General features: G+C 31.3%; 1 protein-coding gene across 4 annotated transcripts in view; it reads left to right on the top strand.

Annotated features, from left to right (window-relative positions):
• Positions 1–15394, top strand: part of LOC129806405 (tubulin monoglutamylase TTLL4) — a 48723-nt gene extending 33329 nt beyond the window's left edge. For 2 of the 4 annotated variants that reach the window (XM_055854964.1, XM_055854963.1), the window contains exons 5-7: positions 683–961; positions 14911–15102; positions 15184–15394. In XM_055854964.1, the coding sequence (XP_055710939.1) occupies positions 683–961; positions 14911–15102; positions 15184–15186 (474 nt within the window). In that variant the 3' untranslated portion in view covers positions 15187–15394. Of the gene's footprint in view, positions 1–682; positions 962–7710; positions 7873–14910; positions 15103–15183 lie in introns of those variants that run through there. The other 2 variants (XM_055854966.1, XM_055854965.1) reach the window with 1 other exon arrangement.
• The last annotated feature ends 1423 nt before the right edge of the window (positions 15395–16817 follow it).

The following is a 16817-nucleotide window of genomic DNA, read 5'->3' as shown; positions in this document are numbered from 1 at the left end:
TACCTTCGGACGACTCAAGCTTCGGACAATTCATGTTTTTCTCTATGTTCCTTATGGATTTCATTCACAGCTCTTTTCTGAAAATTTTAGGCATTGTACTAGCTATTAAAATATTACTATGTTATAATGGAACAATTTCATTTATAACACATTGAAAAAAATTATTTGTGCGAAGCATAAATCGTCCGAAGGTAGCGCGCTTTCCCTATTTTTTTGTTTGATTTGATAAGTATAATCTGCGGCTACAACATCCTAAATTTTTAGCCCGATGCAAAATGGAATTTTTGAGTTATTTAACAGGACATTGAAAATTTTTCTTTTCAATAATAGCGCCCCTAGCGTCGGTTTTATGAACTTTCGATGTTAGAAGGAGAAGTGGCATTTCACGAGAGCTTTTAGCTCTTCATGGACACAGCAAGGTTCAAGTTCAAGTGAAGTTGAAACATCATGAAGTTGACATGATGTTTCTACATGTTTGATGCTACCCCGTGTTCGGTAGTGCCCCAGTTTCCCTTAATTTAATTTTAGCTCCATTTTTTTTTCAAAGTGTCGGACATATTTAAAATCTCATTAAATTTAAATTCAGAAGTATAGAAGCAATACCAAAAAAATTAAATTTCTTAACACGAAACTTTGTTTTAGGATTATTTCCCATTTTCTTGTTTCTCTTTGCTCTCTGTAGTACCTCGAGAGCATCCTTGATACTCTCACAGCAGATGATTTGAGATGTTTGATCATAACTGAGGAGGAATTATCCCGATGTGCTCCACTTGAGCGTATCTTTCCTGCTCCAAATAGCCACAAATATCTCACGTACATGGACCAACCACGGTACTACAATCGCCTCTTGGACGCCTGGGAGACCAAGTACAGTGGCAGGCGCGATGAGGGCATCGCTAGACTCCAGGAGCTCTGTGCCAAGAAACTCCATCTAAAAGTTCCACCAGCGTCCGTCAAAAAGGTGAGTCAAGTTGTGAAATCATTTGTTTTTCCACTTTAAGAACAAACAAAAAAAATATAACAAATATTTAAGAAAATATTTTTCGTGGGATTTCAAAAGAAGATAAAGAAGAAAACTCAAGTGCCTGGGATTCTTGACAAAAAGAATGACCTAAAAATTAATCTGCACTAAAGAAAAAAATTCTATTTTACAACTTTGAAGATTATTTTTAGAAGAAAAAAAATTGAAGAAAATGCTCAAAAAATTTACATGATAATTTTATATGTTTCAAAAACAAACGATGATGATGTAAAATTTGAGGGCGTTTGGAGGGCATTTCGGTCACTTTACTGGCGCTACCGAGACTTGAATCTTCGTAAGTGTAGGCCTCAGATAAAATAGAGGCACACAGAAAAAAACTTTTTTTTAATTTCACAAAATACACTCACACAGAAAAAAAACAAAGACAAAACAAAAAAAATCTTGAAGTAAAGTTAAAATTAAAATAAAAAGTTACAGATCTTAGATGAATTGTTGTAAGTGTGATTTTTAAAATTAGATTATTTTACCAAGAAATATATTCTCAGTGTGTAATAATATAACCTTTTTAAAATGCAACTTTTTTTCTGTTTTATAGAGACACTAAACAAATAAACTAAAAGAAAAGAAAAATGAGTGAAGAAAATATTTGCAAAATAAAACCACAAAAAAATACAGTTAATATATATATTTTTTATAGAAATGCTGCCCAGTTATTAAATATAAATAATTGTATATGTAATTGTTTTTACAAAAAAGCTTTACCTTTTCCCTAAAAAAAGAAAGATTAATAATTAATTTTAATGGATGTTTATGCTACGTAAATATTATAGGTAATATCAATTCATATTTCACTCAGTTTGTACCCTTTTTTGCAATTTACATTCACTTTTAGCGATATTTAGCACTCCTTTAGTTTAGCGTCAGAATCTCGTTTTATTGCCTGAATTTACCGCGTTAGTCTGTAGTTAAATTTCTAAGAAAACCAAATTTCTGGGTAGATCTAACAGGTTTTGATACATAAATCGATTAAGTATAATTTTTGGGAAATGGTGTATAAGCTGAGAAAAATTTTAATTATTACACTCACTGAGAGAAATCCGAAAAAGTTAAAATAATATTTCGGAAATGTTAATTTTACCCTGCAGTATTTATCCGAAATAGGTGTAAAAATTACCCTTTTTAGATGTATTAGGGGTTAAAGTTACCCTTTTCATGATATTTTACCCTTAAAAAGGTGTAAGATTAACATTAAAAAATGTTGATATATTTTTACACCTAAAAAGCGTTAAAGTTATGAGGAATAAATGTTAATCGCACCCTCTTTTTTTCTTAGTGCTGAGAAAAAACGGGGGTTCGATTAACTTTCTTTCCTCATAACTTTAACACTTTTTAGGTGTAAAAATATATCAACATTTTTTAATGTTAATTTTACACCTTTTTAAGGGTAAAATTAACATGAAAAAGGGTAACTTTAACCCCCAATACACCTAAAAAGGGTAATATTTACACCGATTTCGGGTAAATACTGCAGGGTAAAATTAACATTTCCGGAATGTTATTTTAACTTTTTCGGATTTCTCTCAGTGTAGGAACACTGGACCAAGCAAAATTTTTCATTGAAATGCAAGGGGTGACTCATACAGAAAATTCCTTGACAAGCGTCTGAAAAATGTTTCACAAAACTCAAACTTCGAATAAACATTAAAAAAAAATTCACAAAATCAAAGAAAGAATTCAAATTATATTCGTTAAACCCAAAAAAAAAACTTAAAAAAAATGTTAAAAAGTTCCCAAAACGCCAATAACCCAATAATTTGTTCTCAAAACTCGAAACACTTTCAAAACTGTTCGCGAAATCGAAGAAAACTTCAAAATTCAAAAAAAATCAAAAATATTACAAAATACTCCGATATAAAACTTCATGTGTTTTCAAGAAACTCTATGGAACTTCGAAAATATTTGCGAAACTCGAGAAATGTTGAAAAATATTCACAAAACCTGAAAAAAAAACTTTCAAAATTCTTATGAAGCCCAAGTAGACGTCAAAAGTATTCGCAAAGCCTAAAAAAAGATTCTGAACTGAAAATATTTCAGAAACGCAAACAAAAAAATAACCTTGAAGTATTTTCGAAATTCGAGATATATTGAATTATATTCTCGGAGTTCAAGAAAACCTACAAAAATATTCACTAAATCCGTTAAAGTTAAATGAGAAGTATTCAACCTGAAAAATAACTTCCAAAATTTTAATGAAGCTGAAGTGAATTTCAAAAATATTCGCAAATAACCAATATAAAACTTCAGAAATATTGAAGAAACCCAAAAACGTTTAAAAGGCCTACATTAGGCTTTAGATATTCGCTTCTTCTAGAACTTGGCATAGTTGACAATTGCTGTGCCATTAAGCTGCAATGGTTCAGCCAGCAATGGACTATATTCCTGAATGAACCAGAAGTACTTTGGGCCTTTTGTAGGGGAATTCTGTAATTTTCGTGGCATTGTCATGCGTGAGTTCGAAACCTGACAATGCCAATCGAACTTTTTTTGTCATATCATATGAGTTCGAAAATGAAATTCATTTATTTTTTAATGAAATCCCTTTACTTTATGATTTTATGAAAATATAGTACGTCTTTGTTGATTTGTTTAACAAAATTCATTGTCATTTGAATTGTCAGAAATCTCAAATATGTGACTTCTGACAATGCCACGTGAGCTGAAATGGCAATGTCACGGCTACAGAATCGCATTTTCGAAAAAGCTCTCCTAACCGTGTAAACAGACGGAATTTCCACGGGAATTCCCACGAGCAAATGGTAAATTTGCTATACAAGCGCCCTCTGCAAAAGTGCACGAAACTGCAAGAATGTCTTGAAATATTTTGAATTTCAAATGGAAATTTTCCGTTGGAGGGTGAAATATTCAATTTTCTAAAATGGAAAAAAGCTATCTCGCTCGAGATAGCTTTTTGCTTCCGGAGAATTCCGAAAATTTTATTTGGGGTGTTTTTGAGCAAGTAATATATGAAAAAACTTGTAAAATCTACTATAGTGATCAAAAAATTTTTTTGAAAGCAAATTTAAAATCGAATAATAATAATATAATAATTTTGAAAATATTAGTGTTTCTGGAGTGAAATAAATATTCATCAATAATATTTCAGAAGTGGTTTTAATAAGTGGAAAGGCAGATTCAAAACATATCTTTTTCACTAGATTCCATTATTAAAAAATGTAAAGAATATAATAATTTAGAGAAGGAACTTAAAGAATAGTAAGAGCTGTCGAAGTTCATTAATAGCAGTTATAGCCGGAAACCTTAGAAATTAAATTTTCGGCTATAAAATATTACTTTGAAATAAAAGAAGAATATTCTTTTTATCGTTCAATTTATTGAAAATAGAGTTTTAAAATTTTTTACAGACATCTTCTTTCGAACAATGTCCATTCAATTATTATACAAATAATCTTTATATTTATCTCTGCTTAACTTTGCTTCGCTGCTTGGTCTGCCGGGGATATGTCTATTATTTCCTTCTAAAACATCAACGTTAAGAACATTTTCAAAAATTAGATCTTTACTATGGCTGGTCTTTCTTATAAATTTGTGGAGAGGAATTACAGCCTGTACAATAGTAGTAGAAAACTCTGGTTGTACTTCGATTTCCCCCCGAATTATCCTAAATCTATTTGAGAGTATCCCAAAAGCTCTTTCAATTATTCTAAAGACTTTGTCATATTAATAATTGAGTATAAAAGACAACACGTAATATAATAGAGCCATTTTAATAAAATAAAGTACCTAAAATATCTTCCAGATATATATTCCGTTATTTATATTCGGAAAAAACACAATTTGAAATTCAAATCTTCGGAGCATTTTTGTGTTGCGCTTGAAGTCCACCAGAGGCGCATAGAGCGGATGGTAAAAATTTGACAGTTCAATATGAGAATTTCCATCCGGAATTCCCATCCGGAATGGAAAATCTCATGGGAATTCCCGTGGGAATTCCGTCTGTTTATACGGTAAGATTCGAACCCAATTTGTCATATGGCATTGTCAGAGCGTTACAGAATTCCCCTCCTGGATCCCGTTTCAACGCTGAAGTATCAGACCACCCAAATATTCGCAAAACCCGAAAAATAAACTTCAAAACTATTTACGATACCCAAACGAAAAAAAAACAATTTTTCCAAACTCGAAAAATGTTGAAACTTCAAAAATATTTTCGAAACTTACACAAAAGTTCAATTGGAATTCACGAAACCTGAAAAACAACTTCGAAAATTTTGATGAAACCTGAGTAGACTTCAAAATTATTCGATGAATCCAAAAATGAACTATACTAGAATTTACGAAACTCAAAAAAAAAACTTAAAAATTCTTCATTTTATAAACATTTACGAACCTATGTTTATAAAACCCAAAAACATTCAGAAATATTTACGAGACCTAAAAAAAATTGAAAAGTATTCGCAAAACTCAATAAAAAGGTTTCAAAAGTATTTACGAAACCCCGAAACTCAAGAGGACATCAAAAAAGCTATCATGCAACTCGGAAGAAATATCTAAAGTTTCCAGAAAATCAGACAATTCATTCAAAAATATTCACAAAATCAGAGATTATTTAAAAAAAAAAGCCAATATAAAACTTCAATGATATTGACGAAACCCAAAAACCTCCAAAAAAATTTTGCGAAAACAAAAGCTTCAAAAACATTGACGAAACACTCCTAGAAGGCGTCAAAATCTTTCGTGAAACAGGGAAGAAACTTAAAAAGTATTCGCATAACCCAAATGGAAAGTTCCGAATGTATTCACGAAATCTAAAGAGAACTACATAATTATACGTGTGACAAAAAAAACTGAAAATATTCACAAAACTCTAGCAAACCTCAAAAGGTGGTTTTGCAAATCTGGGTAACCTTCAATAGATTTCGTAAACCTGAAGAACTTATAAGTGTTTCTGCGAAAACCAAGAAATCAAGAAGTCGATAAATTTTAAAAATGAGTAACCCCTTTATTTGACAAAGGAAGAATCTGTTTTGCTTGGTACCATATTTTAAAAATCTTTAATCAGAAGAATAATAAAATACACAGAAACAAATATTTCATAGAATTCTTCGTAAATGTTTATGAATTTCTACTGGAGACTCACGAAGAGCTCGTAAATCACATACAGTGCCCGCTTTGTAATCCGGATGGATTTTTTGAATTTGTTCAACGTCTCGAATATAATACAATTTTTTTTGTAGAATTAGTATAAAAGTTTTAAAGAAGCCTAAAAAGACATAATTGAGGAGCTCAGAGCAAAAAAACGCTATTTTAATAGGGAAATGCATACGACTTAGAGTTTTTTTGCTTTGAGCGCCTCAATTAGAGAATTCAATGCTATTATACTTCAATTATGAAACAAAAACATCACAAGATAATTCATTTTCATTGCTGAACAGACCAATACATAACCTCAAAATTATTTTAAATATAACCGTCGTTAACTTATCCGGATTACGCTGATCCGGATTAGAGACCGGGCACTGTAACTCACAAAAAAGGTTTGTAAAAGTTTGTACTTTTTTCACAAAAATTGTTCGTGACATGTTCACTTAACGAGCATTTTTTTTTATTCTTTTACAAAAAATTCTTCGTACATCTTTGCTTGTCTGACAAAACTTTACGAACAAATTATTGTTAAGAGTTTCGAAACACTTTATTTCTATTACAATGTAATCTTTACAACGTGCTCGTGTTAGAAGAATCTGCTGATCGTAAATCGCCCAGAAACGCCTTCCTCGGAGTATGGAGCTTCTTCATTGTTCCTGAAATTTTTTTGGGCTAAGGCAGTGCATTTTATTACGTTTTTTTTCACATCTGAAAATGTCTTTTTCTAGATATTCAGATCTTTGCACCGGGCGGGATTCGAACTAACAATAGTCTGAGTCAAACCGGAGATCCATCCTCTCAAAAACCAACGATCTTACCTATTGCGCCACTGAGATCCCATTTACAAACAAATGACAAAATTTTACGAACATTTACGAACAAATGTTTGTAAAAGAAAAAACAAAAAAATGCTCGTGAAGTGTGCTCACGTTACGAATAATGTTTGTGAAAGAAGTACAAACTTTTACGAACTCTTTGGTAGGTTACACGATTTACAAGGATTTCGTGAACAATTTCATGATATATTTTTTTCTGCGTAGGATTTTCATAATGCCTATATCGTTTTTAATATTAAAATTAAATATTAATAGTATTTAAGTTGAATTATTTATTCCTGATTATGCCATATTCCACATGAATTTAAATATTTCTTCTTGTAAAATATTTTGATTGTATTACGTTCTCTGTTTGGTTAAAACTTTGAATGCTCTCAAGGTCCCCAGCCAATCAGAATTGCTACTGAAATATTTTACTTAATTTTGTAGTTTTTTTTACAATTTTCTCTCTTTATTAAATTTTGTAATTGAAGAAACTATATTTTCGTTTAAATAAATTATTATGTAAAATATTTATTTCCATGTGGATAAAGCATAAAGAACATTTAAAGAAAAATGCCAAATAAATAATCTTACCACTAGTTTATAGTGACGAAAGAAACTTCTCATTTTAAGAGAAATCATTAGCGCACAAAGACACAAATTTTAAGCCACAAGAAAAAAAAATTGATTTTAAAAAAAATAATAATTCAAAAATCCTTTTTTGTGGTCTATTTTTCTTCCTCGCAGGCCAATTTTAGTCAAATCCGTGCCATGGATTCACCATTGAAATGCCGAAAAATTTCTCGTTCATTTCTTCGATTCAGTGCAACATGTCTCCCCAAAGTTGCGCGGCGGAGATTGTGTCGAAATAAGAGAAAATAGTGCAATTACACGAGAAAAAAAAACAAATTACTTATAGGAATAATCCAAATAATCAAGAAATTGAGAAAAAAAATGAGAAATTTTGCCTTAGTAAAATATTTTTAGTGGGATTCTTATAGAGTTATAAAGAAATAATAATGTAGTTTTTTCGCAATTTCTTAAGTAGTTCTGTAGATTTTTTACAATCTTACTAATTAGATAAAAATGATTGGATAGAAAAAATATAATTACTTTAAGTGTTTTAGAACAGAATATTTTGAAAAGAAATGTAACAAATGAATTTTTAATTATGAATTCGATGCAGATGTTTTATTGAATTTTTAATTAGAAAAAAAAAATTTAAAAAAAAACATGACCCAGAAGAATTTTTTCAACATTTTGATTGGGATTCATTTTTATTTATTATTCTGAGAAAACAAGCTTATATCTAAATTAATTTTTTTCCGAAATAACATAATAAATATATTTTTTACAACTTCACTGATATTTTTTTTAGATAATGTCGGGGACCCTGGGGCAAAATGTGACAAACTTAAAATTTTATTATTCATTATCTTTTACAATGAAAGAAATCAATGATTCAAATTTTCATCATTGCATTTATTCCCTACACAAAACTCCTTGAACGTCGAAAGAAAAAAAATAATTTTGAGCTGTCCTTTTAGAATATTTAACGAGTTTCAAACTGGTTTTCATGGAACAGACATGCATTAATAACACTGAGAAAAAAAGAGGGTGCGATTAACTTTTTTCCTCGTAATTTTAACACTTTTTGTCTGTAAAAATATATCAACATTTTTTAATGTTAATTTTACACCTTTTTAAGGATGAAATTAACATGAAAAGGGTAACTTTAACCCCTAATACACCTAAAAAGGGTAATATTTACACCGATTTTGGATCAATACTGCAGGGTAAAATAAACATTTACGGAATGTTATTTTAACTTTTTCGGATTTCTCTCAGTGAAGGAGATGGCAAAGCGTCACAGCTTTACGAAGTGCTCAAAGTCACGAGAAAGACCAATCTTTGTATTAACTTTTCACATGATTTTCGGATAGATATCGCTTTACTACCGATCAGTGTTGCCAACACTTTAATGACAGTTCCTCCTAAATCAAGAGCTAAAAACTCCTAGAATTCTCCTAAAATTCAAAAATTTGAATATTTATCTGTTATTTGTAAAAATATGAGAATTTTTACAAGAAATATGAGATTTCATACACAACTTTTCATTTGTGTGGGTTAAAAAATTGATTTAATTTATAATATTGGTTTGACACTTATTTTTATTTTTTACGCGAGCCATGTATAATAAAATTAGTAGTCATTAAAGATTGATTTTTTTTTCTCAAAATCAAGAGCGAAATTAAGGAAAGAATTTTTTGCTCTTTAATGATTTATTGAAAATAATTTCAAATCCAAAAAACATTCACGTTTTAAATATATTTTTTACATTTGAAAGAGGAAGAATATCACAGAATACCACAAAAATAATACAAAAAAATTATCATTTTAATATAAATAAGGAATGTCTCCCATTTCGTCTTCTTCTGCCACTGTCACTTCTCCCTCGTACGCTGCACTTGTACCAATTTTTCCAAGGATATGCAGTGGAAGGCTTATTTCATTGCAGCATTTTCCCATCCTCTTTAACCCAGCACGGATTTTTAAAATTGATACTAATACGGGATCGCTCATTCTATTTCTTAATGGATGTTTTACTATATTCATTTGGCTAAAGGTTCTCTCCACCTCAGCGTTAGCCCAAGGTAGGGAGAGAACCTTAAGAGCGAATCCTGCAAGATCATAAAATGGGTTGTTTCCAGCAGCGTCCTTGTGGCTCCTGACTTCGCACCAAAATTCAATAATGTTGTCTGTTTTCTTCCACTCCACAAACGAAATTTTTGACCATTGGAAGTCAATTTTCGTTGCAATTTCATCTGTTTCTTTGAACTTGGAGATGTTTCAATCTTTTATACATCAATCCTCATTACAAAATATCGTACTACCTGTTGAAGTTTCTCTGCCTGCAGTTCTTAAGTTCTCTTGCATCTTAGCAAGAAGAACTTAGCATCAGAAATCCATTTGATAGATTCCAATCTCATTTCAAGTCTATTGTTAACTGTGTTGACGTACTATCTTCCGGAACTTCTAAAATGACGGCTGCGACTAGTTTTTGATTCTTACAAATTCTTTTTTTTCTTTCTGCGGCTGTATCTAGTATCTAGAGTATCTAGAATTTCATATTTACGACTTCAATCAACTTACTGAGTGTGCGTGAATGATTTGTTTCTTTTGGATTTCTTCGATATCCACACCCAACCCACACCACACCACTATTCAAAAAAAATTTAAACCAGAGGAACCACTACTAAAGGAAAAAGTCATTTTTGCATTCAAATCTGGACACCCTAAAAAAAGTGGCTGATGTTGCATTTATTTTTTAATGTTTTTAGGAATTTTGATTATTCTTTAGGTATTCTTCTTGCCTAACTATGTTGAGAGAGAGCTAATAAAGTTAAAAAATATGATAATTGTGATAAATTTGTGAAATTTGCAGGTTTTTTCGAGACCAAAAGACAATGGGTTAACGAACACTGACAGAAAATTGGAAAATTTTAATCTTTCTTGTAACATTTTTATTCTCTTCTTCCTTTACAAAGAAAAAGAAACTATTCTAGAATCCTTACAGTGCAAAAGATGTGAAATTTTTACAATTCTTGAAGGACAAAAAGGAATTTCTTTCTAGTCAATGACACTTCTGGTCATATAATGGAATTAGTTTCTGTGTCCGGAAGGCTTCCTAACAGTATACGGATTCTCTGAGAGGCTACCTAGAACTTCTAGGGCCTCTTCCCGAGAAGATAGAGTATCAGGATGTCTAAAAAAAGCCCTCAAGAGCCCCAAAACAGATGACAAATACGATCTGCAGGGCAATTTTCGAGGGCAGTTTTCACACTAAAAAAACACAAGAAAAGACAGTAAAATTCACAGAATTTTCCCACAAATCACTTCACTGACCACTTCTTTAATAATTTTTGATGAATTAACTACGGGAATTTGCTTACTTCTGTGCAAAATGACGTGAAAACATCAACAGAAATGTTCCAAAGGGCACTGTCCGCCATCTTCTATTTGACAACTGAACCGTATTGGGTGCATTTTTCGAGCAAAGTAAGCACTTTTTCAAGGCAATTTTTAGAAGATTTTCCACGGAGAATTCAAAAAATAAATAGCCAGAAGAGCTTCCAAAACTCTCCAATTTTCTATTCCAATTCATAAATCACCGATTTTCCACATAATTTTCATAATTTTCCACGAAGAATGAAATGTTGCAAAAGTCGCTGGGCGACCCATATTTAGCCTATTTTTGCTATCAAAACATGCCTTTTAACCAATTCTATGTCACAAAACTAATTCTAAAAACTATTTTCTTTATGTTTACACCAATTTTTAGTGAAATTTCATTAATTGAACTTCACAAATTGGTTTTAAAAAGCAATCTTGGCGACGTCTTTTTCAAATGTTGGCGACTACCACTACAAAAGCAGAAAAACGACTTTTTCCTTCTATGTTGGTTCCTCTGTCTAAACAAACGCGAGGTTGTCAAGCTTGACGTCTCTGATGCCCGAAGAAGAGAGAGAGAGAAAAGACTACACGACATCCATCTTCTTCTTCTTCTACTTTTAAATTTAAAAATTTAACGTTCCATTTGATGTAAAAACCTAAAAAAAAAACCTGATTTCTCATATGCTTTAGGTATTTTTGTTAAAGAAATTTCCCTAAAAAAAACCTAAAAAAGAAATCCAATCTCCTAAATAATTCTCCTAACTCCTAGATCAAAATTTTCGGACCTAGATGCCCTCTTAAATCTCCTAGATCTGGTGAAAATCTCCTAGACTTGGCAACACTGCTACCGATTAAATTGGTTGATGTATTTAAAAAAATCATTCCGAAATAAGAAATTTCTTAAGAAAAGTAGGTTTTTAAAATTTTTAGCATGAATAACAAGCTTTTGAACAAATAAAAAAGAAAAACCGAGAAAGGCAAATAATTTACGGGTACTATATAGACTCATAACCGATTAAGTCCGATGCAGTCGGGTTGGAAATTTCAAGACCTTTCAAAGAAACCCAAATTTAAGCACATCGGTTGAAAAATAGGCCCTTCAGAGTGATTAAACTTTGATTTTCGAAAATTCGATATTGAAATGGTTTTCGAACATAGGTGTCCGAGGGCGAAAAATTCGCCTTGGCTACCTCTAAAATTTAATAAAGCGACAATATTATTTTGTATTATGAATTCTTAGACTTGTTCAGTAGTATAATTCGTTAAATATGTTCTTGAAACATTTTCTCATAAACATAATCTCAAATTAACTCTTGTTTAAAAATATCTTTTAAATTATTAGAAACACTGACTTTTATTTAATTAAAAATTTGATTCACTGATAAATATATGAAAGTAGACCAGCTATTGTATAGTCCACTAATATCTGGGCTATATAAATTGACCAATACTCATATTTTTGTTCAAATTCAGCATGTTATGCCATTAAAATTAAATTCATTTCGTTAAAATTCTGGTCAAAATACGCACAGATGAAGTATAAAACGGTTAGGATTGCGCTCAAAACACGCACAGTTCAATCATAAAACGGTGAATGCGCTTAAAATCACGCACAGCACCATCACAAAACGGTAAATGCGCTATAAATCACATACAGCTCAATCATAAAACGGTAAATGCGCTTAAAAAACACGCACAGCTCAATTTTTTAAAACGGTTTCGGGACTCGGGACGTCATCTACGGCATTTCTTGTTTCAGGTTAGATTCTTTTCGATATCTTACTTTTTTTCCAAATAATATCAAATTCAAAAACACTTGAAAATATTAAGTTTAGGAGAAAGTAGCTTTTTACGATCCCAAGCTTTATAATGAATAAATTTTTTTCTGTGATTCCGCATGAATCGCTTTCATCCCGCTAAACAAAAATGTTTTTAAACTTGCTTTTCAAGTAAGTTGCTTTACCAAGTAAATAAGGTAAATGTAAGTTAAAATTATTCATCAATCTTACTGAATTTTGTTTAAGCTTGAAAAATAAAATATATTATTGAAAAAAATAATTCCGAGATGAAAAATTGCAAATTTGCCGTTCTAAAATTAATGAAAAACACTTCATTTTCCCCTTACCCGTGTAAACAGACGGAATTTCCACGGGAATTCCCACGAGCAAATGGTAAATTTGCTATACAAGCGCCCTCTGCAAAAGTGCACGAAACTGCCCGAATGTATTGAAATATTTTGAATTTCAAATGGAAATTTTCCGTTGGAGGGTGAAATATTCAATTTTCTAAAATGGAAAAAAGCTATCTCGCTTGAGATAGCTTTTTGCTTCCGGAGAATTCCGAAAATTTAATTTGGAGTGTTTTTAAGCAAATAATATATGAAAAAACATGTAAAATCTCCTGTATTGATCAAAACATTGATTTTAAAAGCAAATTTGAAATCGAATAATAATACTATTATAATTTTGAAAGGATTAGTGTTTCTGGATTAAATTAAATATTCATCAATAACATTTCAGAAGAGGTTTAAATGATTGGAAAGGCAGATTCAAAATTTATCTTTTTCAATAAATCCCATTATTAAAAAATGTAAAGAATATAATAATGTAGATAAGGAAATACAAAGAATAGTAAGAACTATCGAAGTTCACTGATAAAAATTATAGCCAGAAACCATATAAACTGCCTTTTCGGATATAAAATATTACTTCAATATTTTTTATTGTTTACTTTTTTTTTGGAAATAAAATTTTAAAATATTTTACAGTCTTCTTGTATTTTAAAACAATTTGTATTCAATTATTATACAATTAACTAATTTTTGTAAACATCTCTGTTCCGAATGAATTGACTGCTTGGTCACCCAAGGATATTTTATACATTTTCTTCCAACACTTTATAAAATTTTAAATTATCAGCACTACAATTAAACGAAAATTAATCAATAGGTCCTATCAGCAAAGATATCCAAAGCCTGTCGTTGATTTATCCACTTTAATTGGGGGTTTTTGACAAGATATTTACGCTATAACAACGTTTCTAATCATTTCTCGAGAAATTTTAAAAGATTTTCCATGAAATGTATTAATAGATAATATTACTAATATCCTTGTGGTATAATAAAGCCACTTTAATAAAATAAAGTACGTAAAATATCTTCTAAATACATATTCCGTTATTTATATTCGGAAAAAACAAAATTTGAAATTCAAATCTTCGGAGCATTTTTGTGTTGCGCTTGAAGTCCACCAGAGGCGCATAGAGCGGATGGTAAAAATTTGACAGTTCAATATGGGAATTTCCATCCGGAATTCCCATCCGGAATGGAAAATCTCATGGGAATTCCCGTGGGAATTCCGTCTGTTTACACGGTACGTAGTATCTCTTCTCAGGTGCTGTTAATAAAGCGAAGAAAAATACTACAAACTGTCCTAGTCTGCTTATAATTTCCACACATATTTTGGGATTGTTAATAAAATCGACTTCTAAAAATGGCTCGAAAAGCTTATTTTTTTAAAAATAAAAAATCCATTTTGTCACATTTTGCCCCAGGTTCCCTGTCTTCCTCAGATGGTTAAAGTATAACAATAATTATATAAATGAAAAATTGAAATTTGAATTTGTTTTCTGCTTAGAAAAAAAACAGAATTCATTTGTTACAATATCCAATCTATAAAATTCTGTTAGACAAAGTTATTTTACTTCTAATTAATATAAGATGCCAATTTGTTGGTTGAAGAATAATATACAATGATGCTAAAGGACAAATCTTGGTGTTCCTTAATCTAAATTTACAGTAGTTCAATTGTTTTCGTTCTAATCACAAGGATATTTTAGTGCATTCTCTATTCCTTGATTTTTTTGTCTATAATTTCCATATTTCATTTAAAAAAAAATCCTTTTTTTCTTGAGATTGTTTGTCTTGTTGACTATTGTTTGTTTTGTGTTGCGATTTGATGCAAGACAATCTGACACTGTGCCCCGATATTGTAGGATTGCAACAGTAAAATAGGAAATGGTGAGTCAAGCGGGGAGATTGTTGTGGGTTTGCCCACGGATGAGGATACAGAGGATGAGAAACAGAGCAGGAAGTCAACGGTGAAAACAACAATGAAGACTCATGTGGACAATAATGATGCGAAAAGTCACCAAAATGCCATTAGAAATGGGATTAGAACAACTCTGGTGAGTTTCAAGGAAGGGGTCTCCTTTTTTTTGCTAATTCTAAGATTCTCAAAATATATTTGTTGTGTATTGTCTTTCCAGTGACGAGGCCTCAAGACTGACACGATGTGTTCTATATAGGAGTTACGGATAAAAAAAATTGAAAATAAAAAGAGAATTCTTTCAACAAATCAATTCTTAGAAGGCAAATTTTCATTTAGTTTAAAGATAAAAAGACATCGTAAGCGAATTTAGAACATCTCCGAAGTAAAATTGAATTAATATGCGTTGAGAAATATATTTTTAAACGATACCTTGTAGTTTTTTACTTTGTGTTCTTTTGTAAAACTACCGATCTTTTTCATTCATGGCTTGGTTTTTGATGGATTTGCAATTTGCACTTTCGAAAATTTGGATAACTGCGGACCGAAGGAATGTATAGTGGCAGTTGTTAGCTGCTTGGAAGTATTTGTAGTTTGAGGCTTAAAATTTGCTTAATTGATAGGATTTTTCAAACCATCAGGACCTGCGGAAGTGCCAAGATACTTTACTTTTGTTTTTTGAAAATTGTGAATAGAAAAAAAGCTATTGATACGTCTAGATCAGCTTATTGTAGGTAAGATTCTTAACGTGAGCTAACTTGGAATGCATGCAAATTCGATTTAGAGCTGAAGTTGTGGGACGCCATTCAGTTATTTTGAATCAAAATGAGTGAAATTACAAATTTCGTATTTAAAACAAAATATCAAAGATTTGGTTGAAGTGATAGAAAGTGATATAAGGTAAAATGCCCTCGTTCGACTGGTTCCTCGTCTCGACCGGTAGATTTATTTATTCAATTTATTTATATTTACTATAATTTTTTGCGTATGATCTAACATGAACCAATGACAAATTCACAGAAATTGACTATGAAACATTCAAAAATTGACCCACCCGTCGAGTCGAGGAACCCGGTCGAGTGAGGGTACTTTACCTTATGGGTGAAATGTAGACCAGAATGTTCTCTATAATTTTGCCGTAGAACTAGATCTCATCGATTAATCAGAAGCCGAGATAATCGAGGTTTTTTGTTTCTTAACTCGTTTTTTCGACCAGATCGCCCCAAGTGTTCATTTGGTGAACTTCAACTACAGTGAGCGAAATTCAAATAGGGACGGACCTATATGTGGATGGTGTGTAAGTCGTATCAACCTAATATTTTTTTGTATAATATAGGCCTATCCAAAAATACTTTTTATTGTAGTGACCCACGTGAACTTGCGTTCGTGAGTGCACGCCAGCCAAAATATGAAATTTTTAAGTGATTTAAAGCGAAATTCAAATTAGGGACGGTAATTATTTTATGTTGATGATGCTCGAGGTGGCACCCCTGAATAAGGAAATTTAGTAGTGAGTTTTGTGGCCTATGCTGGCAAAGTGTAATCATAGTAGTGAAGTTAAAAAACAAAGGTCTTAGATATGAGAAGAGGCTGCAGACTCACGGAGAACAAAAAAGGCCAAATTAGGGCCTACAAAGATCTTGGGCAATCTTTTGCTGCAATTGGGAAGAAGTTGGGACGATCTAAAAACTGTATTTGGCAATACCTAAAAGGTAAGAATACCTGCGGTAATGAATTAAATCTAATCTCGAGATAGTCATTTTAGGAGGAGTCATCGAAGACCGAAAGTCGATAACTCCAAAAACCCTTTAAAAATAAATTAGTTAGGGGGAAGTGGGGCACCTTTGAAATTGG

Source organism: Phlebotomus papatasi, chromosome 3 (assembly GCF_024763615.1).
Source record: "Phlebotomus papatasi isolate M1 chromosome 3, Ppap_2.1, whole genome shotgun sequence".
In the NCBI taxonomy this organism is placed as follows: domain Eukaryota; kingdom Metazoa; phylum Arthropoda; class Insecta; order Diptera; family Psychodidae; genus Phlebotomus; species Phlebotomus papatasi.
The sequence above is the reverse complement of the archived record's forward strand: the minus strand, read 5'-3'. Positions and strand labels throughout refer to the sequence as shown.